Source organism: Salvelinus sp. IW2-2015, linkage group LG8 (assembly GCF_002910315.2).
Source record: "Salvelinus sp. IW2-2015 linkage group LG8, ASM291031v2, whole genome shotgun sequence".
Classification (NCBI taxonomy): Eukaryota; Metazoa; Chordata; class Actinopteri; order Salmoniformes; family Salmonidae; genus Salvelinus; species Salvelinus sp. IW2-2015.
In genome coordinates this window covers 10,602,195-10,629,807 of record NC_036848.1, presented here as the reverse complement: position 1 = coordinate 10,629,807, position 27,613 = coordinate 10,602,195, and the positions used below count along the sequence as shown (strand labels likewise).

Genomic DNA, 27,613 nt, shown 5'->3' with positions numbered 1-27,613 from the left:
GAGGTCTTTTACTGTCCTCCCAGAAGCCCCAGCCCTCTGCTCCACTTGTGGCTGAGGACCATGGAGGCCTGGGCTGGGGCTGGCTGGAACAGGCTGGGGCTGGGGCTAGGCCGGCAGGCTAGGCAGCAGTGTAGCAGTGTGACCATCATCACAGGAGATTAGTCTCAGCTCTCAGCACCATGGCATTAGGATTGGGAGGGCCGGACTGTTTGCTAACCAAACCGAGACGCATGGTCATTAGCGSGGAGCGTGACACCTCTGCCTGTCCGTCTGTCTGTTTATATCTCTTTTACTGTCTGCGGGTCAGACTAAGAGAGACAGAGACAGAAGAGAAACAGGGTTGGCGGGACTTCTCTCGCTCCTGGATGTTGGACCCATACAGCTTGGTGAGGTCAGATCTTACCACGGCGCTGAAGACATCTACAGGTACAGTAGAGTTCATCTGATGTTTCCAATCTTAGCCATGTTCAAATCACATTTGAATAGGATTTCAGTAAGGTATGGTCTATATTTCCAGATTTCAAAGTGACAAATCCTGTACGTTTTGTTTTCCCACTCGTCCTTAGAAAAGAAGAAGTGTATGACAGCAGAGCTCCAACCTGATGACTCCTCATTTCTCTCCTTGACCACAGACGCAATAACAACACTCCGAGACATACAGACATACAGCGAGACACAGAGCTGGAGAAGATCCAGGATGGTGCTGTACCTGGCCTTTCTGCTGGGGATCCTGCCCACTGCAGCTCAAGGTAAGACTCAACACCTGTTTTGTAGTGGATTATATTGGGATTCAGGTTCATGACTTGGTTTGGTTGTGTTGTTTAAAGGTGCTTTTTTATTTGAAGGAGTGGAGCAGTCCCACTCCTTTTGTAATTATTTTGCTTTTTTGAATAGATAGTAAAGTTTGGAAAGACAGGGGAGATAGTGGGAGGGGGAGTCAAAGGGGAGGTGGGCCTGATTTGAACCCTCTGGCATACGTGTGTAACAGCTGGACCACACGGGCCACTCGGTAGTATTTTTGACATTGTATTTAATGCAGCTCTTGTGTCCTCCATACTTTTACGTGGATAATGCCTGACTAAAAATGCAATTTAAAGCTCCAATTCAGCAGTTAAAACAATAACAACACTTTTCCCCCGCTACTATTATTGGCTGGAGAAATGTAGCCACTCTCAAAGCAATAGACATGGCTATGGATGCAAGGACTGACCATCCATGATATCAAAATTATATTTTTAACCATGGTTTGAGGCTATTTAGTGCTTGTTTACATTTACATTGTTTACAAACATTGGAGTAAACCAAGCTCAATTTTGGGTTCTCCCACATGAAAAAATACTATAGTATACTACGGTACATGTATGAATACTGTAGTATTCAATGTATTGTTTTTGCGGACTAAAGTCAATACTGTAGTATTTAGTATTTACAGTTAACTATAGTATAAATACTGTAGTAAAAAAGTACTAGTAAATAGTAATTAATGTAGTGTTTTGCAGATTGTAGTATACTGTAGTATTTATTGTAGTGTTTTGCAGAAGGTAGTATATTGTATTATTTACTGTAGTGTTATTGCAGACATTATTGTAGCATTTACTACAGTGTTTTGGGGAGGGGGTAATACTGTAGTATTTACTATAGTGTTCTACAGTATACAGCATTCTATAGTAAGTACACACATGATCGAGGTTTACTACAGTGTGTATTATAGTATTCTACAGTATAAAACAGTTTACTACAGAATTCTATAGTAAGTTCTGTAGCATTATATAGTAAACTGTAGATTTTTTTATGTGGGCTGATGGAGTATGACAGTTGAACTTAGCTCATGGGGCATTTCTAAGGTATATTCTTCAAGAATCAATGAGTACATATCTGTAACGGCAGATTTCCTCCTCTTCGTCTGAAGAGGAGGTGTAGGGATCGGACCAAGACGCAGAGTGGAAAGTGTCCATGATTTATTAACAATAAACTGAACACTACACGAAACAAAATAACAAAAGCGAATCAAACCGAAAGACAGTCCCGTGTGGCACGAACACTGACACGAAATACAAACACCCACAAACACACACGTGAACCCCGGCTGCCTAAGTATGATTCTCAATCAGKGACAACGATTGACAGCTGCCTCTGATTGAGAATCATACCAGGCCGAACGCACAAAACCCCAACATAGAAAACAACACATAGACAACCCACCCAACTCACGCCCTGACCATACTAAATAAATACAAAACAAGAGAAAACAGGTCAGGAACGTGACAATATCATTGATTTGTTACTCCAAAAATGGGTGTAGCAACTGCAGATTGCCCCTTTAAATGTCACATCACATTGCTCAGACAACATATGAAAGAAGCATGTGTCTGAGGTCTTGAAAATGAACAATCATATGTAGGACAGTACTGTCCTGTACATATGRCTGAGGTCTTGAATATGAACAATCATATGTAGGACAGTACTGTCCTGTACATATGGCTGAGGTCTTGCTCCATTGTACCACATTGTATTTGATAGGCAGCTAGTATACTTGGAGTCCATAGGAAGGTGGTGTGTAATGTTATCAGGAAATCTGGACCCAGAATGCTGAATGGCACAAAACCAAGAACAGCCCCCTCCCTCTGACCCTCTAAGGTTGAGCTGTGGACTGTGATAAATAAGTCTGCCGAACAACAAATCTCAGTTCTGCTTTGAGATAAAACAAGAAACAAACTTTACATGTCAGAACAAATGGAGGGAACACTTAGGCTACTGTAGTGTTGAGATGTTTCATGGTGATGTTTCATCTGCTTCATGGTTGCCAAATACAGTAGAGTGAATGCTGAATAAAACTGCACCATGAGAAAGCCCAAATTAGGTTTTAGAGAGTTAAATGAAGAAAACAAATATAAATGTCCTTTAAAGCCATATTCTACTGGAGATTTGTCTTGAAGTTCTTGAAACCCCCTTGACCCCAATAAGTTGTCGGAGTGTCTCAAAGAAGGCATTGTTTCTCTGTGTGTCACCAGGCAGCAGTTAGCTTTGTCACACCCCAAGGGAGAACATCTCCATGGTCTTTACACCCCATATAGCTCCTTCTATCTCCCTCTGTCTCCATCTGTCCTTTCTGTTTTTGGAAGAGAAGTCAACTCTTTGTTTGTTTTTTTCTTGTGTTTGAGGGTGTAGAAGGGCAAGGCAATAAGAGGGTATGGGTAGTCTATAGGAGACTTTGCATGGTGGGATCATTGCTAGTTAGTAAGTCTCCTTTCATCATGACATAGATACAGAGCTGGAAAGCAGAAGTGAGAGAGGGAGTGAGACCTCTCCTTTAGGGCCAGCTCTGCAATGTGTTTCCTCAATTTGCAGTGTCCAAGTTAACTGTTTAACGCAGAGTGACCAGGRCGACTTTCAGTTCTCCTCGGTCTTATAGGAAAGGTCAAAACAGAAAGAAATAGTCATCTGAGTTGAGTTGATGAACACCAATTGATTTAACCATGTTTTGAGTTTCCTGGTCTGTTCACATGGTCAAGAGGCAGTCCGTCCTAACCATTAAAGTGTATGTCCATGTACTGCTATAATAACAATACAAACAGCCCAATATAGTGATGGAGTTTTAACATCTCTGGTCTCTGTTTACCTCAGCACAATGGCGGCATCCTGTCATCAAGCTCAACTCTCAACTTGTGGTTGGGCCTGAGGTAGTACTGAATCCTGGCACCCCATTAGTCCTGAGGTGTGAGGGTGATGGGCCAGTCAACTGGCTGACCCGGTTGGCCAAACACAAGCGCTTCATCTCCAAGGTCAAGGGGAGAGTCAGAACCTTCAGGGTGGACCGTCCCTCTGCAGAACACACTGGGACCTATAAGTGTGAATATACCAGTGTGAAAGTTAAGGGCCAGGACTTGTTTTCTACAGTGCACGTGTACGTGAAAGGTAAGCTCAGAAGAGTACTGAGTTGCTGTTCATTTACCATACCTGTAGAGAGAGTGATGATTTTGATTTTAAAAGTCTTGGGGGCATGGTTTTGTTTGYGTATCTCTCCAGTATCTCTCATTCTAACACATCCCACCTTCTCCATCAGACCCAGACAACCTATTTTGGACCAGCAGCACGTCCCTGAGTGTGGTGAGGAAGGAGGGGGAGAACTATCTGCTCCCCTGCCTGCTAACTGACCCAGAGGCTACAGACCTGGGGCTCCGCATGGACAACTGCACCTCCGTACCCCCAGGCATGAACTACACAGCAGACCCCCGCAGAGGCATCCTTATCYGCAACCTCCAACCCAGCTACAACGCGGACTATGTCTGCAGCGCCAAGCTCCACGGGGTGGAGAGGACCTCCAAGGCTTTCTCCATCAACATCATTCAAAGTGAGTAGGTTGAGTGTTGTGGAGGGATACTTTAGATAAAGTGACCAGACCTAAGTCAAAGCATACTGTACAAACTTGATCAGGCCCATGGTTCGTACTGTACTGTACAATGTGTACAAATTGGATATTTTCAAAATTGAGTTTAATTGAAAAAGGAGCATGTGCATGTTACTTGATTATACATGTCGTGTATCTGGTTCCCTCTGTGTCCAGGGCTGCGTTTCCCACCTTACGTATTCCTGGAGAAGGATGAGTATGTTCGTATCGTGGGAGAGAAGCTGAGAATCCACTGCACCACACACAACCCTAACTTCAACTACAACGTCACCTGGAATTACAGCTCCAAGAAGGCAAGCACTGTCAGAGTTTCTGAAACAACCTATTTGTTCCACTGTCAGAGTTTCTGAAACAACCTATTTGTTCCGCTGTTGTTCCGCTGTCAGAAGTTTTCTGAAACAACCTATTTGTTCCTGTCAGAGTTTCTGAAACAACCTATTTTGTTCCAGCTGTCAGAGTTTCTGAAAACAACCATATTTGTTCCACTGTCAGAGTTTCTGAAACAACTATTTGTTCAGCTGTCAGAGTTTCTGAAACACCATTTGTTCCGCTGTCAGAGTTCCTGAAACAACCTATTTGTTCCACTGTCAGAGTTTCTGAAACACCTATTTGTTCCGCTGCCAGAGTTTCTGAAACAACCTATTTTGTTCCACTGTCAGAGTTTCTGAAAACAACTATTTGTTCCGCTGTCAGAGTTTCCTGAAACAACCTATTTGTTCCACCTGTCAGAGTTTCTGAAACAACCTATTTGTTCCGCTGTCAGAGTTTCTGAAACAACCTATTTGTTCCACTGTCAGAGTTTCTGAAACAACTCTTATGTTCCGCTGTCAGAGTTTCTGAAACAACCTATTTGTTCCACTGTCAGAGTTTCTGAAACAACCTATTTGTTCGCTGTCAGAGTTTCTGAAACAACCTATTTGGTTCCACTGTCAGAGTTTCTGAAACAACCTATTTGTTCCGCTGTCAGAGTTTCTGAACAACCTATTTGTTCCGCTGTCAGAGTTCTGAAACAACCTATTTGTTCCACTGTCAGAGTTTCTGAAACAACCTATTTGTTCCACTGTCAGAGTTTCTGAAACAACCTATTTGTTCCGCTGTCAGAGTTCTGAAACAACCTATTTGTTCCACGTCAGAGTTTCTGAAACAACCTATTTGTTCCGCTGTCAGAGTTTCTGAAACAACCTATTTGTTCCACTGTCAGAGTTTCTGAAACAACCTATTTGTTCCGCTGTCAGAGTTTCTGAAACAACCTATTTGTTCCACTGTCAGAGTTTCTGAACAACCTATTTGTTCCGCTGTCAGAGTTTCTGAAACAACCTATTTGTTCCACTGTCAGAGTTTCTGAAACAACCTATTTGTCCCTGTCAGAGTTCTGAAACAACCTATTTGTTCCATGTCAGAGTTCTGAAACAACCTATTTGTTCCACTGTCAGAGTTTCTGAAACAACCTATTTGTCTCGCTGTCAGAGTTTCTGAAACAACCTATTTGTTCCACTGTCAGAGTTTCTGAAACAACCTATTTGTTCCACTGTCAGAGTTTCTGAAACAACCTATTTGTTCCACTGTCAGAGTTTCTGAAACAACCTATTTGTTCCACTGTCAGAGTTTCTGAAACAACCTATTTGTTCCACTGTCAGAGTTTCTGAAACAACCTATTTGTTCCCTGTCAGAGTTTCTGAAACAACCTATTTGTTCCGCTGTCAGAGTTTCTGAAACAACCTATTTGTTCCTGTCAGAGTTTCTGAAACAACCTATTTGTTCCACTGTCAGAGTTCTGAACAACCTATTTGTTCCACTGTCAGAGTTTCGAACAACCTATTTGTTCCACTGTCAGAGTTTCTGAAACAACCTATTTTGTCCACTGTCAGAGTTTCTGAAACAACCTATTTGTTCCACTGTCAGGTTTCTGAAACAACCTATTTGTTCCACTGTCAGAGTTTCTGAAACAACCTATTTGTTCCACTGTCAGAGTTTCTGAAACAACCTATTTGTTCCACTGTCAGAGTTTCTGAAACAACCTATTTTGTTCCACTGTCAGAGTTTCTGAAACAACCCATTTGTTCCACTGTCAGAGTTTCTGAAACAACCTATTTGTTCCACTGTCAGAGTTTCGAAACAACCTATTGTTCCACTGTCAGAGTTTCTGAAACAACCTATTGTTCCCACTGTCAGAGTTTCTGAAACAACCTATTTTGTTCCACTGTCAGATGTTTCTGAAACAACCTATTTGTAATCTGAAACAACCTATTTGTTCCACTGTCAGAGTTTCTGAAACAACCTATTTGTTCCACTGTCAAAGTTTCTGAAACAACCTATTTGTTCCACTGTGTCACAAGCTGTAGCTCTATCCCAGAGTTGGCCAAAACAAATTGCATGATAATAGGTCTTCGTGATAAAAAAAGTTTCCTGTCTCTTCTTACAGAGATCCACCATAGAGGAGAATGTCCAGTCTAAGGACAGCCGTCTGGACATTGAGAGCATCCTGACCATCCCAGCAGTAGACCAGTCAGACACAGGGAACATTACCTGCACCGGAACCAATGAGGCTGGAGTCAATAGCTCTGCCACCTACCTGCTGGTCGTAGGTTAGTTAATGAATAACTGTGTCGTTCCACCAATTTTATGAAGTTGGCTTTAGCTAGCCCAGATAAGTTCCCAATCTCCCAACCTGCTGCATGTTCGAAACAGCCCTGATCATTTGCACCATGTACTTTTAATAGAATCTCAATTGCAATCCAGGTCAGTTGGTTCTGTTATTAGATGAAGCATAGTGATAACACATTCATCTGTTGTATAAATAAACAAAATATCTGACATTATATTCACATTTTAACATTGATGTGATTTTAAATGGTTGAAAGCATAGTGATAAACATTTGGGTGACAACTAAATAAAAAATCTGACATTGTTTTTCCATTGGAATTTGGTTGTGGTTTTGAGATGGTAAAAAGCATATTGATAACACATTGGAAATTCAACAACATTTTGGCTGTCTTTTTGAGTAGGTGAATATAGGTTGTTATCTCATTGATCAACGTCTCAATAGACAACAGCCATGAAAAAGACAACCGTGGTTATAACCAACCAGCATCCAGGATTAGACAATCCCATTGTATAATAGAACACATTCCAGTCACAGAACTGGATTGTATTCCTTAGGGCAAACTGCAGCAAAAGGTTTTACAAGGAAAGGAAAATCTATATTTTCCATTTTCTTTGGTTTGGTGCCTAAGGAATACAACCCTGGCTAACCTTGAATATAACTCTTCCATGTTTCTCTGTGTTCCTGTCCAGAGGAGCCCTACATCCGTCTGTCCCCCCAGCTGTCCTCCAAGCTAGCCCACCAAGGCCTGTCCATTGAGGTGAACGAGGGGGAGGACCTGAAGCTCTGTGTCCTGATCGAGGCGTACCCCCAGATCATAGCCCAGAGCTGGGACACCCCAACGTCCTCGCCCACACAGGAACACATCTTCACACGCTACAACAACAGGTGAGCACAACAAGGTGAAGGAAACTGACTGAATGAAGCGGCTGTATTGGGAAGACATTTGGGCCTGTTGGACAAAAGCGCAGCAACAGAAAAAGGGTGTGAGACAGTGTCAATGTGAAATGTTCACAGATCAGAAGCTGACTTGTTCATAGTAAAAATGTAGAATTGGTAAGCAGCAGCAGAAGTTTATTAGTTCATCTGGCAAAAACTCAGCGGTCCAGAGAGTTCTGTACTATGAAACCAGAAGGAAGGAGCTTCTGTAATGTTTTACCTCCGTGATGAGGCATAGTAGCAACAGTCTGAGGAGAACCATGATGTAGTTTTCAGCACATCACACCATCTGCACTCATTGCTCTTTTGTCAAAGAGCTCCAGTAATCTAGCTCACCAGCCGGCTCCCCCTCTTTCTATATGCGGTAACAATTGAGCCTGGTGGTTAGACTCCAGTGGTTAGACTCCAGTGGTTAGCTGTTCAGTGGTTAGACCTCCAGTGGTTAGCTATTCAGTGGTTAGACTCCAGTGGTTATATCTCAAGTGGTTAGATCTCCAGTGGTTAGACTCCAGTGGTTAGATTGTTCAAGTGGTTAGATCTCCAGTGGTTAGATCACTCCAGTGGTTAGTATCTCTAGATTCAGTGGTTAGATCTCCCGTGGTTATGATCTTCCAGTGGTTGGTTAGCTATTCATGGTTAGATTCTCAGTGGTTAGATTCTCCAGTGTTTACGTATTCTTCAGTGGTTAGATCTCACGTGGTTAGCTATTCAGTGGTTAGACTCCATGGTTAGATCCCAGTGGATTATAGATCTCAGTGGTTAGATCTCCAGTGGTTAGACTCCAGTGGTTATATTCAGTGGTTAGATCTCCAGTGGTTAGGACTCAGTGGTTAGACTCCAGTGGTTAGATCTCCAGTGGTTAGATCTCCAGTGGTTAGACTCCAGTGGTTAGATCTCCAGTGGTTATATCTCCAGTGGTTAGACTCCAGTGGTTAGACTCCAGTGGTTAGATCTCCAGTGGTTAGATCTCCAGTGGTTAGATCTCCAATGGTTATATCTCCAGTGGTTAGATCTCCAGTGGTTGACCAGTGGTTAGACTCCAGTGGTTAGACTCCAGTGGTTAGACTCCAGTGGTTAGATCTCCAGTGGTTATATCTCCAGTGGTTAGACTCCAGTGGCAGTGGTGGAAAAAGTACCCAATTGACATACTTGAGTAAAAGTATAGATACCTTAATAGAAAGTTACTCAATTAAAAGTGAAAGTCAGCCAGTAAAATACTACTTGAGTAAAAGTCTAAAAGTATTTGATTCTAAATATACTTAAGTATCAAAAGTAAAAGTATAAATCATTTCAAATTGCTTCTATAAAACAAACCAGACAGCACCATTTTCTTGTTTTTAAAATGTAAGGATAGCCAGGGGTACACACTAACACTCAGACATAATTTACAAACGATGCATTTGTGGTTAGTGAGTCAGCCAGATCAGAGGCAGTAGGGATGACCATGTGTTCTCTTGATAAGTGTGTGAATTGGACCATTTTCCTGTCCTGCTAAGCACTCAACATGTAATGAGTACTTTTGGGTGTCAGGGAAAATGTATGGAGTAAAAAGTACATTATTTTCTTTAGGAATGTAGTGAAGTAAAAGTAAAAGTAGTCAAAAATATAAATAGTAAAGTACAGATACCCMAAAAAACKACTTAAGTAGTACTTTAAAGTATTTTTTCTCAAGTACTTTACACACTGTCCAGTGGTTAGCTCTCCAGTGGTTAGATCTCTAGTGGTGCTACAACAGATCCTGCCTGGTTTCCCCTCAGGTATTCCGCTACCCTGCTGCTAAAGAGAATGATTGCACAAGAGCAAGGCCAGTACACCTTCTATGCCAGCAGTGCCATGGCCAACGCATCCATCACATTCCAAGTCCAAATGTATCGTGAGTAAATTATCAGTAGTTTGAATATCTATTGAATATCTATCACACAGACATAATGATACAGATGCACTGCGTCAGTTCATACAACAACTCTCTGAGGAATACACGTTTTATCAAGGCATCTATTGACTATCTGTATCTGTATTTAAAACATTGTTTATTTAACCATGCTCTCTCGTGATTGGCAGAGAAGCCGGTTGCCGTGGTGAGATGGGAGAACATCACCAGCCTCATGTGTACGTCATTCGGTTATCCTGCTCCCATCATCCTCTGGTACCAGTGCTCTGGAATCAGAGCCACGTAAGTGTTTGCATGGGGGTTACTAGAGGGCAGTGGAATGATATTGCTGTGGTAAAATAGAGACTTAATAAGCACAGACATACGCATCATTGATGATAGGAGAGACTAAATAGGTATAATGGATCATTCCACCAATTCGATGCCTTTTGAGAAGTGTAACTTGGTAAAAAAAAATAAAAAATCATAAAGAGCACATGTTCAACTTCATAAAAAACATGTTTTCCCATCGCAAGATGTTAAATTACAAAAATGACTTCAGTAAGTGCCTATTAAGTGCCAAATAAAGTAATGGTTGACCGTAACAGGGTTGACCATATCAGGGTTGACGACTTCATCTTAAATCAATCATAAACCCCATTGTGACAGTGGGAATGGAAGCTTGTTGTGTGCAACAGCGAGTGGCAATTGAATGCAAACTTCACCCCCCAAAAAGTATTGTTAAAACTTTTCTAGCCTATCCATCTATTGGTAACACGGTTRACGTGTTATGCTTGACCCGCTCAGTTTTCCACCACAACATAGCTGAAAATTGCCAGAAAGAGTCGAACCAGCTCACCTGCTTTTACATGATGTTTTGATTATTAGATGTTTGTTCCTTTTGAAAAAAAAGGAACAGTTTCACCATGTTAAAATGAGAGTTCAATTCACGTGACAGGGTTGACATTAAAATGAGGGACATATGAATGACACAAAATAAATAATAATCTTCAGAAATGACTCTGTCAAACCAACAAAATAGCTTGGGGAAATGTTGGAATGAAGTGGGTTAAAATTGACCAAGAAGTCACAGAAGGTGCACTGAGGCACATGTCAGTCTTTATACATATTAAAAATCAGATGTAAAAATTCTCCATGTTGTCTATGTTAAACGGCACTACATTTAATATAACAGGCTTTAAAATTCAATATTGGTGCCCAATTTCTACTTAAAATATCAAAAGGCACTCTTCGCAGAACATCACTACTATTGTTTTATATAATAACGTATTGGATRTCATAACTAAATGGGGAAGTCAACCTATCTCTATCCCTTTCTATGAGAACAGGTGCAATGAGAACAACACAGGTCTCCAGATGCCTGCTCCTCTCCTGGCCCAGACGGTGGAGGTCCAGAGGGAGGAGTACGGGCCGGTCGAAGTCGAGAGCGTCCTGACCGTGGGACCGTCCAACCGTAGGATGACCGTGGAGTGTGTCGCCTTCAACCTGGCCGGAGTTGGCAAAGACACCTTCGCCATGGAAGTTTCCGGTAAGAGTCAAAACACAGTCATCCATGGCTATCCTCATGGTTACTGTCTAATCCTTAGTTCACACTCCTTGTTTCTGTGTCATCGTAGTCAAGYACATGAACTGTACATGAACTGTCCGTTCATTTGTTGATTCAGATACACATAATCTGTTACTTTAGCTACAGCTATACTTCCTCAGTTCCACATAAACCCATTCCAAAACCATTATACATAGAACATTCCGAGTGTCATCTACACTCTCCCTCCTGACTCTCCGTCTGCTCTCTGATTGGATAGATAAAGTGTTCACCTCCACCCTATCGGGAGCAGCTGGTGTTCTCGCCTTCCTCATCCTGCTACTCATCATCCTGCTCTACAAGTACAAGCAGGTAGGACACACAACAGCCTCTACCATATACAAAATACACTGAGAGACCAGTATGCAATCTCATCTAAAATAAACCTAGGTAACAAATGGATATATCCATGAATAGAGTATTCACAAATATCTCTAGTTTCAAATCATTGTTTCCGTTTAGTTATTCAAATGATTGACTAATGAAAATTTCCTTCCCTTTGCAGAAACCGAGATATGAGATCCGGTGGAAGATCATCCAGGCCAGTGATGGAAACAACTACACCTTTATCGACCCAAGTCAGCTGCCGTACAATGAAAAGTGGGAGTTTCCCAGGGACAAGCTCAAGTTAGGTTTGTGACCTTTTCTTAAACTTTTCTTAAACTGCAGTGGTTTGGTACTTTGGAGTTAGATCTTCCACTCTTGGGTAATACATTGTATCTTGATTTGAAAAGGCAGTGCTTGCTGGTTGGAGAATGCATGGAATCTCAAATAAATGTACAACTATAAATTGTATTTCCTTACGAAAAGAAAGTATATTGACTTACAGTTACATTTGTAAGTGATGTTGGCTGTGTGACCTGCAGGGAAGATCCTAGGAGCCGGGGCCTTTGGGAAGGTGGTGGAGGCCACAGCTTATGGTCTGGGGGAGGACGACAATGCGATACGAGTGGCTGTCAAGATGCTCAAAGGTCAGAATCCATTGAAAAGAGAACGCTTTTTAATCCAGGAGTAGARTTGATTAAAGTCTGCTAAAATGGCTGTGATCTGAGCGGTACAGGGTAATTTCTCTCTCTCTGCAGCCAGGGCCCACTCAGATGAGAGAGAGGCTCTGATGTCAGAGCTGAAGATCCTGAGTCACCTGGGACAGCACAAGAACATTGTCAACCTGCTGGGAGCCTGCACTCAGGCAGGTGAGAACAAAGCACTCTCCATAAAATGCATGGAAAATACATATGTATTTGAAACAAAATATTTAGCTTAAAAAATACAGTATATTTGGAAGTTTAAAATCTCTCAATTTATATAAAAGAATATCCATTAATCTTCTCTAAGGACCCGTACTGGTGATCACCGAGTACTGTAGTCATGGAGACCTTCTGAACTTCCTGCGACACAAGCAGGAGACCTTCCTGAACTTTGTCATGAACATGCCAGAGGTACTAGAAGAGACCAGCGACTACAAGAACGTCTGTGAGGAGAAACAGTTCATCAGAAGGTGTGGATCATATTGGCATGCACCAAGCTCCTGAAAAAGCAGGTGGACTCTCAGTAACCTTTATTCAAYATACATAGCAGCAGCCTGGTGAAGTAACCACTTTGTCTGCTTAGCCTCCTCCCGAACCTCCCCCTCACCCTCTGATCCCTTCCTCCCCTCCCTCTACCAGTGACAGTGGAATCTCCAGTGTGTCTTCTGACAGCTACCTGGAGATGAGGCCTGGTCCCCAGCCTGTCAACTCCTCTCTGGGTAAACAATCTGTCGTACTACCTTCTAATYTATCAAGCACCAGTCACTGCACAAGTTCTCCATTGTATTGTTCTTTGACTCAGTTGGACATTTGGGTGGACATCGATATATTCTATTCTATTTTATTCTATTCTATCAGACTCTCTGTGTGAGGAGGGAGGGCCAGACTCGTGGCCGTTGGACATGGATGACCTGCTGAGGTTCTCCTATCAGGTGGCTCAAGGTCTGGACTTCCTGGCCGCCAAGAACGTGAGTCACATCAACACACAGTTTCAAAACAAAGCTTGCGAAACAAGGCTTGTGTAACTAGGCATATTTCACAGTTTGAGATTATGTTTGGTGATAATTGGTCACACTATATTTTCTTAAATATCATCTGACAGGTGGAGATTACCCACTGGGCACAAACTGGTTAAATCAATGTTGTTTCAACATAATTTGTCAACATATTGTGATGTGTAATCTACGTGGAAAATGCATTGGATTTGTTGTTTTGAGAGYAACATGTTACCCACAGGATTATGTCAACCCATTTTCAACAAAGACAAACCATGTATACATTTTTATTTTATTTGTACCTTTCAAAAAAACATCAGATTTTTTAYGTGATATCCCTATAAGAAAAAAACAATAGGCTGGGCCGCACCTCCTGCTGGGGGAATTGATCTATCTACAGCTATACATTCGGTCTTTAATGAAGCTCAGCCCTGCTTAGCTTTGATATKTGTTATTGACTATTACCAATGTGCTGTCGTGAGAATGATTGTTGAGAGATCTCCACTTAATACATTTACTGTTGCTATCGAAGTCATTCCAAAGGGTAGGTTCAACAGAGCTAATGAAATGTAACCATACTTTATCAATCATATATCATCAATGAKGCTATTTAGGCCTRTATCACATTTGGGAAGTCATCAACAGCTATTGTTTAAATTCAACTCAGGATTCAACTAAAAATAGACAATACATATAGGCCTAGGGTTTCAAGCTTTGGTTGATTTCAAATGGAATYCACAAGTTAATAATAAATATGTTAGATTTATGTCTCCATCTCAACCAAAAATCAAAAGTTGAAGAATAGGATTCAATCAAATAAAAACTGTATTTAAAGTATATTTAAAGTTTGATTTGATTTAGTCCTATTCTTTCACTTGGATGTTTGAGATGGAGACTGAATCCAACATATCAATTATTAATTTGTAGACAAACTAATAAGACTAAGCCAGTGGCTCAGATRGAACCATCYAAGTAGTAGATACAGTACATCTCCTTTACATGTTGAAATTTGGTTGCATTGTCAACCAAACACAAGTCAATATTACTTTTGCAAGACAGTAAATAGCCTAATGTTATGACTATCTTACAAACTAATGTAACAGTATTTATTCAACCTTAAAATGAGTAACACATTCATGGCCACATGTTCTTTCCCATAGGGGTCACACGGGCATCTCCCCCCTCAGATTTGTCCCATTTATATATAAAAGAATATATATATATATATATATACACATATATGTATGTATATATATATATTTTTTACATAGAGTTAAGCATAAAGATTATTGCTCTAGATTGCATGAAAAAAACATTTCAGGTCATTGAAAAATGTGACATTCTCCAACTTATGGACAGGGGGCCTAGCCCCCCACCAGACCTTTTAGACCAGGGGTCTTCAACCTTTTCTTGCCCAGGGACCCCCTCCCAGGCAACCCAGTGACCCAGGGACTCCCATTATACGTTACCAGGCAAATGTGACCCCCGTCATATGTATTTATTTTAATTTAAAGAATATATATTTAGGGGTCATATGTTAGCAAAAAACATATAATTCACATGTCAGGTGAATTATATGGCAAGGAGTGTGATCAACATTTTAAAATGAATAGATTTGGTAGATAGTTTTTCATTGTTGTTGATCTCCCCACATTATAAACAAGAACTCTACACACCTATTGCTAGAAAGGTAACGCCAAACACATTTTCACGAAGAAGGAGATATTAGCTGGTTAAACAAAGGTTAGCCATGTGTTGGCAAAAATGAATGTCCAAGTCAAGAAAGCTTACCAGCAGCCAGCGGTACTTGCCTCACTGGTAGCCTATTTGACTGGTAGCCTATTGACTGGTAACCTATTGACTGGTAGCCTATTGACTGGTAGCCTATGCTGGTAACTATTGACTGGTAGCCTATTGACTGGTATACCTATTGACTGGTAACTATTGACTGGTACTAGCTATTGACTGGTAGCCTATTGACTGGTACTATTGACTGGTAGCCTATTGACTGTGTAACCTATTGACTGGTAGCCTATTGACCTGGTAACTATTGACTGGTAACGCTATTGACTGGTAACCTATTGAACTGGTAACCTATTGACTGGTAGCCTTATTGACTGGTACTATTTGACTGTACTATTGACTGGTAACCTATTGACTGGTAACCTATTTGACTGGTAACCTATTGACTGGTAGCCTATTGACTGGTAACCTATTGACTGGTAACTATTGACTGGTAGCTTATTGCTGGTAACCTATTGACTGGTAGCCTATTGACTGGTAACCTTTGATGGTAGCCTATGACTGGTAACCTATTGACTGGTAACTGTTGACTGGAACCTGTTGAACTGGCAACCTATTGACTGGTAGCACTATTGGACTGGTAGCCTATTGACTGGTAACCTATTGACTGGTAACCTATTGACTGGTAACCTATTGACTGGTAACACCTATTGACTGGTAACGCTATTGACTGGTAGCCTATTGACTGGTAACCTATTGATGGTACCTATTGACTGGTAACCTATTGACTGGTAGCTATTGACTGGTAACCTATTGACTGGTAACCTATTGACTGGTAACCTATTTGACGGTAACCTATTGACTGGTAGCGCCTATTGACTGGTAACAAATATTGACTGGTAGCCTATTGACTGGTAACCTATTGACTGGTAACCTATTGACTGGTAACCTATTGACTGGTAGCCTATTGACTGGTAACCTATTGACTGGTAACCTATTGACTGGTAGCTATTTTGACTGGTAACCTATTGACTGGTAGCCTATTGACTGGTAGCCTATTGACTGGTACCTATTGACTGGTAACCTATTGACTGGTAACCTTTGACTGGAAACCTGTTGACTGGAACCTATTGACTGGTAGCCTTTGACTGGTACCTGTATTGACTGGTAACCTATTGACTGGTAGCTATTGACTGGTAGCCTATTGACTGGTAACCTATTGACTGGTAAACCTATTGACTGGTACCTATTGACTGGTAGCCTATTGACTGGTAACCTTTGACTGGCACTTTGACTGGTAACCTATTGACTGGTAGCCTATTGACTGGTAACCTATTGACTGGTAACCTATTGACTGGTAGCCTATTGACTGGTAACCTATTGACTGGTAACCTATTGACTGGTAACCTATTGACTGGTAACCTATTGACTGGTAGCCTATTGACTGGTAACCTATTGACTGGTAACCTATTGACTGGTAACCTATTGACTGGTAGCCTATTGACTGGTAGCCTATTGACTGGTAACTTATGACTGGTAGCTATTGACTGGTAACCTATGACTGGTAGCCTATTGACTGTGTAGCTATGACTGGTAAGCCTATTGACTGGTAGCTTATTGACTGGTAGCCTATTGACTGGTAACCTATTGACTGGTAGCTATTGACTGGTAGCTTATTGACTGGTAGCCTATTGACTGGTAGCCTATTGACTGGTAACCTATTGACTGGTAGCTTATTGACTGGTAACCTATTGACTGGTAACCTATTGACTGGTAACCTATTGACTGGTAACCTATTGACTGGAACCTATTGACTGGTAACCTATTGACTGGTAAGCCTATTGACTGGTAACCTATTGACTGGTAGCTTATTGACTGGTAACCTAATGACTGGTAACTATTGACTGGTAAGCTTATTATTGACTGGTAGCTTATTGACTGGTAAGCCTATTGACTGGTAGCTATTGACTGGTAACCTATTGACTGTAGCCTATTGCCTGGTAGCCTATTGACTGTACCTATGACTGGTAGCCTATTGACTGGTAGCCTATTGACTGGTAACTATTGACTGGTAACCTATTGACTGGTAGCCTATTGACTGGTAACCTATTGACTGGTAACCTATTGACTGGTAGCCTATTGACTGGTAGCCTATTGACTGGTAACCTATTGAGTACCTATTGACTGGTACTATTGCCTGGTACTATTGACTGGTAACTATTGACTGGTAGCCTATTGACTGGTAGCCTATTGACTGGTAACCTATTGACTGGTAGCCTATTGACTGGTAGCCTATTGACTGGTAACCTATTGACTGGTAACCTATTGACTGGTAACCTGTTTGTCTATTGACTGTAGCCTATTGACTGGTAACCTATTGACTGGTAGCTTATTGACTGGTAGCTTATTTGACTGGTAGCCTATTGACTGGTAGCCTATTGACTGGTAACCTATTGACTGGTACGCTATTGACTGGTAAGCCTATTGACTGGTAACCTATTGACTGGTAAACTGATTGACTGGTAACCTATTGACTGGTAGCCTATTGACTGGTAGCCTGTTGACTGGTAACCTATTGACTGGTAACCTATTGACTGGTAGCTTATTAGCAGGTGCTTTTTCAAGGCATATGTGAGATACTCCAGTGAGTGTGATCAGCTCCAGTGAGTGTAAATTGCTCAATATTAGGAGTTGAGAAATAAAGTTCACATCATTATAGATAATATATTTTCCTCTTTTGTACTGTAGGTATGTAATTCAAAATGTGTTTATTCTGTTGTTGCTAGCGCTATTTATCAAAACATTTCAAATCAAAAATATTTTTCCAACTTTTTAWTTAAAAAAAATATTTTCGCAGTACCTTTGCTTTGGCCATGGACCTCCAGTTCAATACCCCTTTATTMAATTGTGGAAAGCGTAGTGATAACACATTGGGAATTCAACTAACTGTTGGCTGTCTTTTTGAGTGGGTGAAAATATGTTGGAATCTCATTGATCAACATATCTAGCAAGTATTACCCAATTCTCCACGTTGAAATGATGTGGTGYGCCCAGTGGATACAGATGAGAGCTCTTTGTGAGGTTGTGGTAAGCCACTATAAGTGACTTCTGTCTGTCTCTTTCTCTCAGTGTATTCACCGGGATGTTGCAGCCAGGAACGTTCTCCTGACTGACCGCCGTGTGGCTAAGATCTGTGACTTCGGCCTGGCACGTGACATCATGAATGACTCCAACTATGTGGTGAAGGGCAATGTGAGCAATCAACAACCTCAAATGAACAACCACCTCAATAACAACATGTTGTGTGTCAGTAACAACTATTTCACGTGTTTACTAAGGGCCCGGGCCTGGGTTTCTACTAAACTATATGGAATTGTTTTAAGATGGTCATACCAAGAATCATTTAGATATTTGAATTTAGAATTTTAGGCCCCTTGTCAGTGTATAAAAAATATTTACCAAAATGATGAAACATTGAATTTGACCTTACTGCTATTATCCCATAGAAACACATTGAATAACGTATTCATACATGGAAAAACAGATAGTAAAAATTAAATCAAAGAAAGTTTGTTTGGAAGTGTCCCATATCTGAGAAATATAAGAAAGATCAGGAAACTATTATAGTTTTGTTTAACCATATTTAGCTCCTTTATTAGGCACTAAACTACTTTCATATACAGTATACTGTATACCTTTATTTCCTGGTTAAATTAAGGTTAAATAAATAAAAAATACTTCCATTCAGWTTTTTAAACTGGTTCCTGGGGACCTTCAGACGAGTCTTGTGATGCTTGTGGGTGTCCTAGAGCAARACAATCAACATGTRCGTGTTTGTGAGAGTCTCGCCTTTCGATGGTGGGGTCATGTTAGTGTTGAGCCCAAACTGTTCAGACATTACAGACAGAAGTTGGTAGATCAGCGGTACCGACTTCAGACGAGTCCCATGGTGCTTGTGGGGGTCTTAGAGCAAAACGGAGAACACCATCGTGTTTGTGAGAGTCTCAACTTTCTAAAACAATCTAAACCGTTCTCCTGGTCTGACAAACACCACTGTAGCTCTGCCACCTTCCACCGCAGATGCGGAAGGCCGACATGGGCGGATGTGGTGGACTGAGACGCAGTCTATGCAAAACAGATATACAGATATATCAAGCTTAAACAGACATATTTTAATGGGGACTTTTGTATTATGCTAATTGATGTACACGTCGCGCTGACATCTACTCTAGGGGGAAAAGGTCAAGACACTCCATATCTCTGTTGCCTGCAGTCATGGCAATTGTAGTTTGCTTTGAGGTTGTGTTGCGTATTAAATATAAACTGTTAAATATACACATTTTAATATGTATTCCCTCACACTATGTGTCTGTAGGCSCGTCTGCCAGTGAAGTGGATGGCTCCAGAGAGTATCTTTGATTGTCTCTACACTGTCCAGAGTGACGTCTGGTCCTATGGGATCCTGCTATGGGAGATCTTCTCTCTAGGTGAGCTGGCATAAACATGCATATATAAACACAGTGGAATTTGACATCTTTTTGGTGAAGTCATTCAGTCATTCTTCTTAAATGTATTCATGTGTTTTGTTTACTCTCTGTAGGAAAGAGCCCCTACCCCAGTATCCTGGTGGACACCAAATTCTACAAGATGATAGAGTCTGGTTATCAAATGTCCCGGCCAGACTTTGCCCCTCCAGAGATGTAAGTTACACATTAAGGGCTTTTAGGTTTCAATAACCTTGTCCCCATGCTAAAACGAGGCGGAAGTTTTTAAGATTTAATGCACCATATTTTTCCCCACTGAGTAAGCCTAGCTTCATTGAGATACAGATTCATGCATATTACAATATCCTTTTATATTTTTCTGTAAGACTTAACAAAGACCCCCTATATTCCAATCATACCCCCTTTTCAGCATTTATGATAAAAATAAATATATTTATTGTGCCTTTAATGCATTAAGCATGGCTGATTCCAGATTACTTCCTCTGAGCCCCATATTGAAAAAGTTACAAAGCTCCCCTCAAACATCAAAAACACCACAGAAACAAWAAATAAATTGTGTATTTTTCCCCCGAGGCTCTGCACAACTGTGAGTGTCAATTCACCGTGGTTATCACACTACCCGGAATATTTGTGTTGTGAGGCCGGAGAAAGATAGACAGAGGCTACAGAGACTGAGTTACAACCTAGTCATCAGGGACCCTTTGTGTGGGGGTAAGTTAGTTCTTGATCAACCATGGTTCTGTGTGGGGGTGAGTTAGTCCTCCGTCAGGCATGGTTCTGCGTGTTAGCCACATGATCAGCAGGCTGGAGTCCGGAACAGCGTCATTTCACAGCCCAGGCAGGGAGAAGACTGGTGGGACTGTGGTGGCGTTTATGAGGGGTGCATCTCTGTGCGTCACAATCAACCATGCTTATCATTGTAGCATCTAGATACATACAATCCCAAAGTTTGGTCAAAAAGGGTTCTAAGTAGTACACGGCAGAAGTGTGGCAGGTGAAAAGTACACCTTACAGTAGCAACAGGCATCAAAATTGTTAAAAGGTTTTAAAAACAATTATAGTAAATGAAACAGTTGGACAATGGATGAAGATACTTCTAACCTTTAGAATGTTTAAAGGCACGGGATAATTTAAAGGCACGGGATAATAGGCGTGTGTGTCTTCTCTAAATAAACAATTGAAATAGGGCTACAATAGAGCACAGTAAAGCAGAACCTTTACATGTTTGTGTTTCATAATCATCACAGTAAAAACAGGAGAGCAATATCTATCTGGTAAAGTCCATAAAAAATAGATTTACAGTATATAACAAACAGTTGGATGGTCACACTATTGATTCAGGAGGACAGCTACCACAGCCTTCGCCAAGAAAACAAGAGTGTGTGCCTGGGTGGCCTCCGCCATTTCAGCACCACCAGCTGGCTGGACAGAGCCTTTCCAGCCGTCTATAGCGGCCCAGCATTCAAATCAAATGAAATTGTATTTGTAACATGTGCTGAATACAACAGGTGTAGACCTTACAGTGAAATTCTYACTTACAAGCCCTCAACCAACAATGCAGTTTTAAGAAAATACATTAAAAAAGTTAGAGATAAGAATAACAAATAATTAAAGAGCAGCAGTAAAATAACAATAGCGGGGCTATAAACAGGGGGTACCGGTACAGAGTCAATGTGCGGGGGCAACGGTGCCGAGGTATTTGAGGTAATGTGTACATGTAGGTAGAGTTATTAAAGTGACTATGCATAGATAATAACAGAGAGTAGCAGCAGCGGAGAAGGGGGGGGGGGGCAATGCAAATAGTCTGGGTAGCCATTTGATTAGATGTTCAGGAGTCATATTGCTTGGGGGTAGAAGCTGTTTAGAAGCCTCTTGGACCTAGACTTGGAGCTCCGGTACCGCTTGCCGTGTGTTAGCAGAGGGAACAGTCTATGACTAGGGTGGCTGGAGTCTTTGACAATTTTTAGGGCCTTCCTCTGACACCGCCTGGTATAGAGATCCTGGATGGCAGGAAGCTTGGCCCCGGTGATGTACTGGGCTGTACGCACTACCCTCTGTATAATGCCTTGCGGTCGGAGGCCGAGCAGTTGCCATACCAGGCAGTGATGCAACCTGTCAGGATGCTCTCGATGGTGCAGCTGTTAAACCTTTTGAGGATCTGAGGACCCATGCCAAAACTTTTCAGTCTCCTGAGGGGGAATAGGTTTGTCGTGCCCTCTTCACGACTGTCTTGGTGTGCTTGGACCATCTTAGTTTGTTGGTGATGTGGACGCCAAGGAACTTGAAGCTCTCAACCTGCTCCACAACAGCCCTGTCGATGAGAATGGGGGTGTGCTCGGTCCTCCTTTTCCTATAGTCCACAATCATCTCCTTTGTTTTGATCACGTTGAGGGAGAGGTTGTTGTCCTTGCACCACACGGTCAGGTCTATGACTGGCCACCTCTCGGCTGTTCTTCCCTTTGTAGTCTGTAATAGTCTGCATGGCCTGCCACATCCGACGAGTGTCGGAGCCAGTGTARCACGATTTGATCTTAGTCCTGTATTGATGCTTTGCCTGTTTGATGGTTCGTTGGAGGGCATAGCAGGATTTCTTGTAAGCTTCCGGGTTAGAGTCCCGCTCCTTGAAACCGGCAGCTCTACCCTTTAGCTTCTACATCTGCATTRTTTGCTGTTTGGGGGTTTTAGGCTGGGTTTCTGTACAGCACTTTGTGACATYGGCTGATGTAAAAAGGGCTTTATAAATAMATTTGATTTGATTGATAGCTCAGTATGAATGTTTCCTGTAATCTATGGCTTCTGGTTGGGTTATGTAYGCACGGTCACAGTGGGGACGACGTTATCGATGCACTTATCGATGAAGCCAGTGACTGATGTGGTGTACYCCTCAATGTCATCGGAAGAATCCCGGAACATATTCCAGTCTGTGCTAGCAAAACAGTTCTGTAGCTTAGAATCTGCTTCATCTGACCACTTTCTTATTGACTGAGTCATTGGTGATTCCTGCTTAAATTTTWGCTTGTAAGCAGGAATCAAGAGGATAGAATTATGGTCAGATTTGCCAAATGGAGGGCGAGGGAAAGCTTTGTACGCGTCTCTGTGTATGGAGTTAAGGTGGTCTAGAGTTGTTTTCCCTCTGGTTGCACATGTAACATGCTGATAAAAATTAGGTAAAACTGATTTAAGTTTCCCTGCATTAAAGTCCTCGGCCACTAGGAGTGCCGCCTCTGGATGAGCGTTATCCTGTTTGTTTTTGGCGATATACAGCTCATTGAGTGGGGTTTAAGTGCCAGCATTGGTCAGTGGTGGTATGTAGACAGCTACGACAAATACAGATGAAAACTCTCTAGGTAGATAATGTGGTCTACAGCTTATCGTGAGATACTCTACCTCAGGCGAGCAAAACCTTAGATATCGTGCACCAGCTGTTGTTTACAAATGTACATAGGTCCCTGCCCSGTGTCTTACCAGAGGCTGCTGTTCTATCCTGCCAATGGAGTGTATAACCCGCCATCGGTATGTTATTAATGCCACGACTCGTTGAAACATAAGTTATTACAATTTTGAATGTCCCGTTGGTAGGTTAAACATGCTTTCAGTTCGTCCCATTTATTTTCCAGCGATTGAACGTTGGCTAACAGTACGGATGACAAAGGCAGATTAGCCACTCGTCGCATGATCCTCACAAGGCACCCCGATCTCTTTCCGCAAAATCTCTATTTCTTTCTCCAACGAATAACGGGGATGAGGGCCTGTTCAGGTGGTTGGAATATATCGTTCCCGTCCGACTCATTAAAGAAAAATTGTTCATCCAATTCGAGGTGAGTAAATGCTGTTCTGATGTCCAGAAGCTATTTTCGGTCATAAGAGACGGTAGCAGCAACATAATATGTACAAAATAGGTTACAAACAATGCAAAAAAATAAAATAAATAGCACGGTTGGTTACAAGCCAAATAAAACGACAGCCTTCCTCCCTGGACCCCAAATGATAAATGTCAGTCAAACATATATATATATATATACTGTATATATATATATATATATACAGTACAGGTCAAATGTTTGGACACACCTACACATTCAAGGGTTTTTCTTTATTTATACTATTTTCTACATTGTAAAATAATAGTGAAGACATCATAACTATGAAATAACACATATGGAATCATGTAGTAACCAAAAAAGTGTTAAACAAATCAAAATATATTGATTTGTAGCCACCCTTTGCCTTGTATCTTTGCACACTCTTGGCATTTTCTCAACCAGCTACTTACCTGTTATACTGAACAAAAATATAAACTTGACATGCAACAATTTCCACGATTTCACTGAGTTACAGTTCATATAAGGAAATCAGTGAATTTAAATGAATTCATTAGACCCTAGTCTATGGATTTCACATGACTGGGCAGGGGCGCAGCCATGGGTGGGTCTTGGAGGGCATAGGCCCACCCACTTAAGAGCCAGGCCCACCCACTGTGGAGCCAGGCCCACCCACTGTGGAGCCAGGCCCAGCCAATCAGAATGAGTTTTCCCACAAAAAGGCTTTATTACAGATTGAAATACTCTTCAGTTGCATCAGCTGTSCGGGTGGCTGGTTTCAGACGACCCCGCAGGTAAAGAAGCCGGATGTGGAGGTCCTTGGCTGGCGTGGTTACTCGTGGTCTGTAGTTGTGAGGCCGGTTTGACATACTGCCAAATTCTCTAAAATGACGTTGAAGGTTTCTTATGGTTGAGAAATTATTATAAAATTCTCTGGCAACAGCTCTGGTGGACATTCCTGCAGTCAGCATGCCAATTGCACACTCTGTGGCATTGTGTTGTGTGACAAAACAGCACATTTGGTGCCCTTTTATTGTCCCCAGTACAAGGTGCACCTGTGTAATGATCATGCTGTTTAATCAGCTTCTTGATATACCACACCTGTCAGGTGGGTGTATTCTCTTGGCAAAGGAGACATGCTCACTAACAGGGTTGTTAACAAATGTGTGCACAGAATTTTAGACAAATAAGCTTTTTGTGGGTATGGAACATTTCTGGGATCTTTTATTTTAGCTCATGAAACCAACACTTTACATGTTGAGTTATTATTTTTGTTCAGTATAATTTGATATGGATATGGAGTGGTTTGAAAGACCATAGAGCTCCATATTGAGACAATATTCTCCATGATGCTTGAGGGCCTTGCATGATGTAGTAAAATATAGTATTTTTAATACTGTATTGTGACCAATAACAATATGATCTTGATGCCCCACCAGGTATACGATCATGAAAATGTGCTGGAATCTGAAGCCAACAGAGCGACCCACCTTCAGTAAAATCAGCCAGCTGATTGAGAGAGTCCTCGGGGAACAGCCCGAACGTCCAGACCAGGTAACACAGAGCGAGATGGATGTTTAACATGGTAGATATATCTCTTATCAGAATAAAACAGCATCTACGCTAAGGAGAACATAAAACATCTTCCATTGTCAGACTGGATTGACCATACTAAAGAATTATCTGAAGATAGCAGTACCCTAACTTCTAGGTGTTCTCCTCTCCCAGCAGTACCAGAACATCCAGCAACAGGACATGGTGATTGAGGAGTTGGAGCCGTGTGATGATGATGATGATGACGACGAGACAAAGTTTTGTGACGGCTCCTGTGACCAGTCCTGTGAGCACGAAGAGGAGGAGCAACCTCTGATGAAGACCAATAACTATCAGTTCTGCTGAAAACTCCCTGGCATGATCAAACTATCCACATTCTGATCTGAAATTCTTCAACATTCTATCTTCTGCTCACTGTAGAATCATTCTAGGAGCGTATATCCATAGAAATGGAATTGGGATATTTTCGTAACGCAATGAATGCCTGAAAAGCWATTTTTAAGTTCTGTTTTGGCTTGTAGATAGACAGGCAGCTGAAAAAGTAATGTGACTTGCTATATACTGTGACTTGAGATACCATGTCTTACGCAGGAGATAATTGATCTAATCACAGAGTGCCTTAGTTATGTACTTAATATATGTAATGCCTTATTGTATGTTCATGCATTACTTTTTCTTCTTCTATGGTTTGAGATTTTCTCTTTTAAGTCTATGCACCAACGATGGACCTACCCTGACTGAACAGACTGTTCTGTCCACAGGCTTCTAGTTATTTCCTCTGTTCGTACATACTGTGCTGTTGGCACTATGGTGAGATTGAACAGACTGTTCTGTCCACAGCCTTCAAGCTATGTCCTCTGTTCGTACATATTGTTTTGTTGCCACTCTGGTGAGATTGTTGATTTCTTAGTTGTAGAAAAAAATGCTGCTGTGGTGTTTTATTTCACGTTTGTCAGCGGGTTCACTTCTACATTGTTGAACAAGCTTTTTTTAACATACTATACGCAGTTTTCAGAGGCAGCAACAAGACAGTAGCAAACATTGCAGATTTTTGAATGTTTGCCTATATATGAACAGCATCGAGATTAGAGTGTTGGGCCAGTAATTGAAAGGTCACTGGTTCAAATCCCTCAAGGTGAAAAATCGGTTGCTCTACCCCAATTGCTTCAGGGACACCATTAATAATGGCTGATCAAGGCTGTGACCCCACTCTCTGTGGGTGTCTCGGGGAGAGTTAGGATATGCAACAAAAAAAAAACATTTTCTTGTGTGATAGGACAACCATAAGCACCAACATAATTATTATTAACAAAGCATTTCTTTATACATATGATGGTTATGTCCAACATCAAAATAAGCCGTTCCTGAGATCAAACCAAACGGGGATCACATTCCAGCTTAAACATGCTAAATCAAACATTGAAATGGATTTTGAGAYGCCATTTACATCCATTTAACCATGTGTGTTGTTTCCATCTCCACGCTCTAGCCATAGTAGTAGCTAATTAATGTTAATGGCAAAATCATTGTAACATTATATGCTATGGTAGGGAACGATCAGGATGAAAGGAAAGTAAAAATGTGGATCCAAGTATGGACAATACAAACATGTGTTTGATGGCCATGTACTGTTATAATCTCAACCCGGCACAGCCAGAAGAGGACTGGCTYAGAGCCTGGTTCCTCTCTTGGTTTCTTCCTAGGTTCTGGCCTTTAAGGAATTTTTCCTAGCCACCGTGCTTCTACATCTGCATTGCTTGCTGTTTGGGGTTTTAGGCTGAGTTTCTGTACAGCACTTTGTGACATCGGCTGATGTAAAAAGGGCTTCATAAATAAATTTGATTGATTTATTCAATTTATTTGATACCATTCCACTTATTCTGCTCCAGCCATTACCACAAGCCTGTCCTTACCAATTAAGGTGCCACAGACCCCCTGTGATATCTATACCGCTCAATATTTTGATGTTCATCATCAGTATGATAAAACGTGTGAATTGTGGCACAATAATATTGCTTCATTGTTTTGAATGTAGCATTCAGCTAATACTGCCTACTGTAATTACCACGATGTCAGACAAAAGCTATAAGTCAGTTAGTCTATATGTCAGCTGGAAGTCAGATAACAGTTACTTGGATTGTTAGCAGCTATTCTGAATACTGTTGCAGTGGAAATTAGAGAAAAGAGATTTGTATGTAGTGTATGTATGGTGTAATGTAAATGAATAAATGTATGTTTATTTTCACTTTACTGCTTGAAAGCCAAAAATAGATTCTTTGTCATTAAATCMTTTTAGTTGTTTGCTAACCAAATCACTGTACGGTCTTGGAAGGAGTGTAATTATATTCAGACAATATGCAACAACAAAAAAATAAGAAACTTAAATAAAGACGTCTAGCTTCCCTTGGATATACCACATTATATTTCCCTGTGGACTTGTTTCAACAACAACATTTCAGCCTACTCCATAGTACGTCATATGACAGTGAACAAAAAGCACAATTTCAGTGATTTTTTACCTCAGTTCCCGTTTCAGATGAA

At 41.3% G+C, this 27,613-nt stretch overlaps 1 protein-coding gene across 3 annotated transcripts; it reads left to right on the top strand.

The window, feature by feature from the left end:
- Window positions 1-27: 27 nt before the first annotated feature.
- On the top strand, window positions 28-27,322 carry LOC111967387 (macrophage colony-stimulating factor 1 receptor 1). 3 transcript variants are annotated; one of them, XM_023992358.2, is made up of 22 exons: window positions 28-426; window positions 567-749; window positions 3,625-3,915; window positions 4,064-4,351; window positions 4,565-4,701; window positions 6,831-6,993; window positions 7,704-7,899; window positions 9,708-9,823; window positions 10,012-10,123; window positions 11,170-11,369; window positions 11,647-11,738; window positions 11,932-12,058; window positions 12,293-12,397; window positions 12,509-12,619; window positions 12,762-12,924; window positions 13,094-13,173; window positions 13,313-13,422; window positions 18,322-18,444; window positions 19,568-19,679; window positions 19,793-19,892; window positions 24,958-25,072; window positions 25,250-27,322. In XM_023992358.2, exons 1-22 carry the CDS (start codon window positions 180-182, stop codon window positions 25,415-25,417), a joined length of 3,339 nt encoding a protein of 1,112 aa, XP_023848126.2. In that variant the 5' UTR covers window positions 28-179; the 3' UTR covers window positions 25,418-27,322. The 3 variants fall into 3 exon arrangements, with proteins under 3 accessions (XP_023848126.2, XP_023848125.2, XP_023848127.1); XM_023992357.2 differs by having other exon boundaries at window positions 25,247-27,322; XM_023992359.2 differs by having other exon boundaries at window positions 273-426; window positions 633-749; window positions 25,247-27,322.
- The last annotated feature ends 291 nt before the right edge of the window (window positions 27,323-27,613 follow it).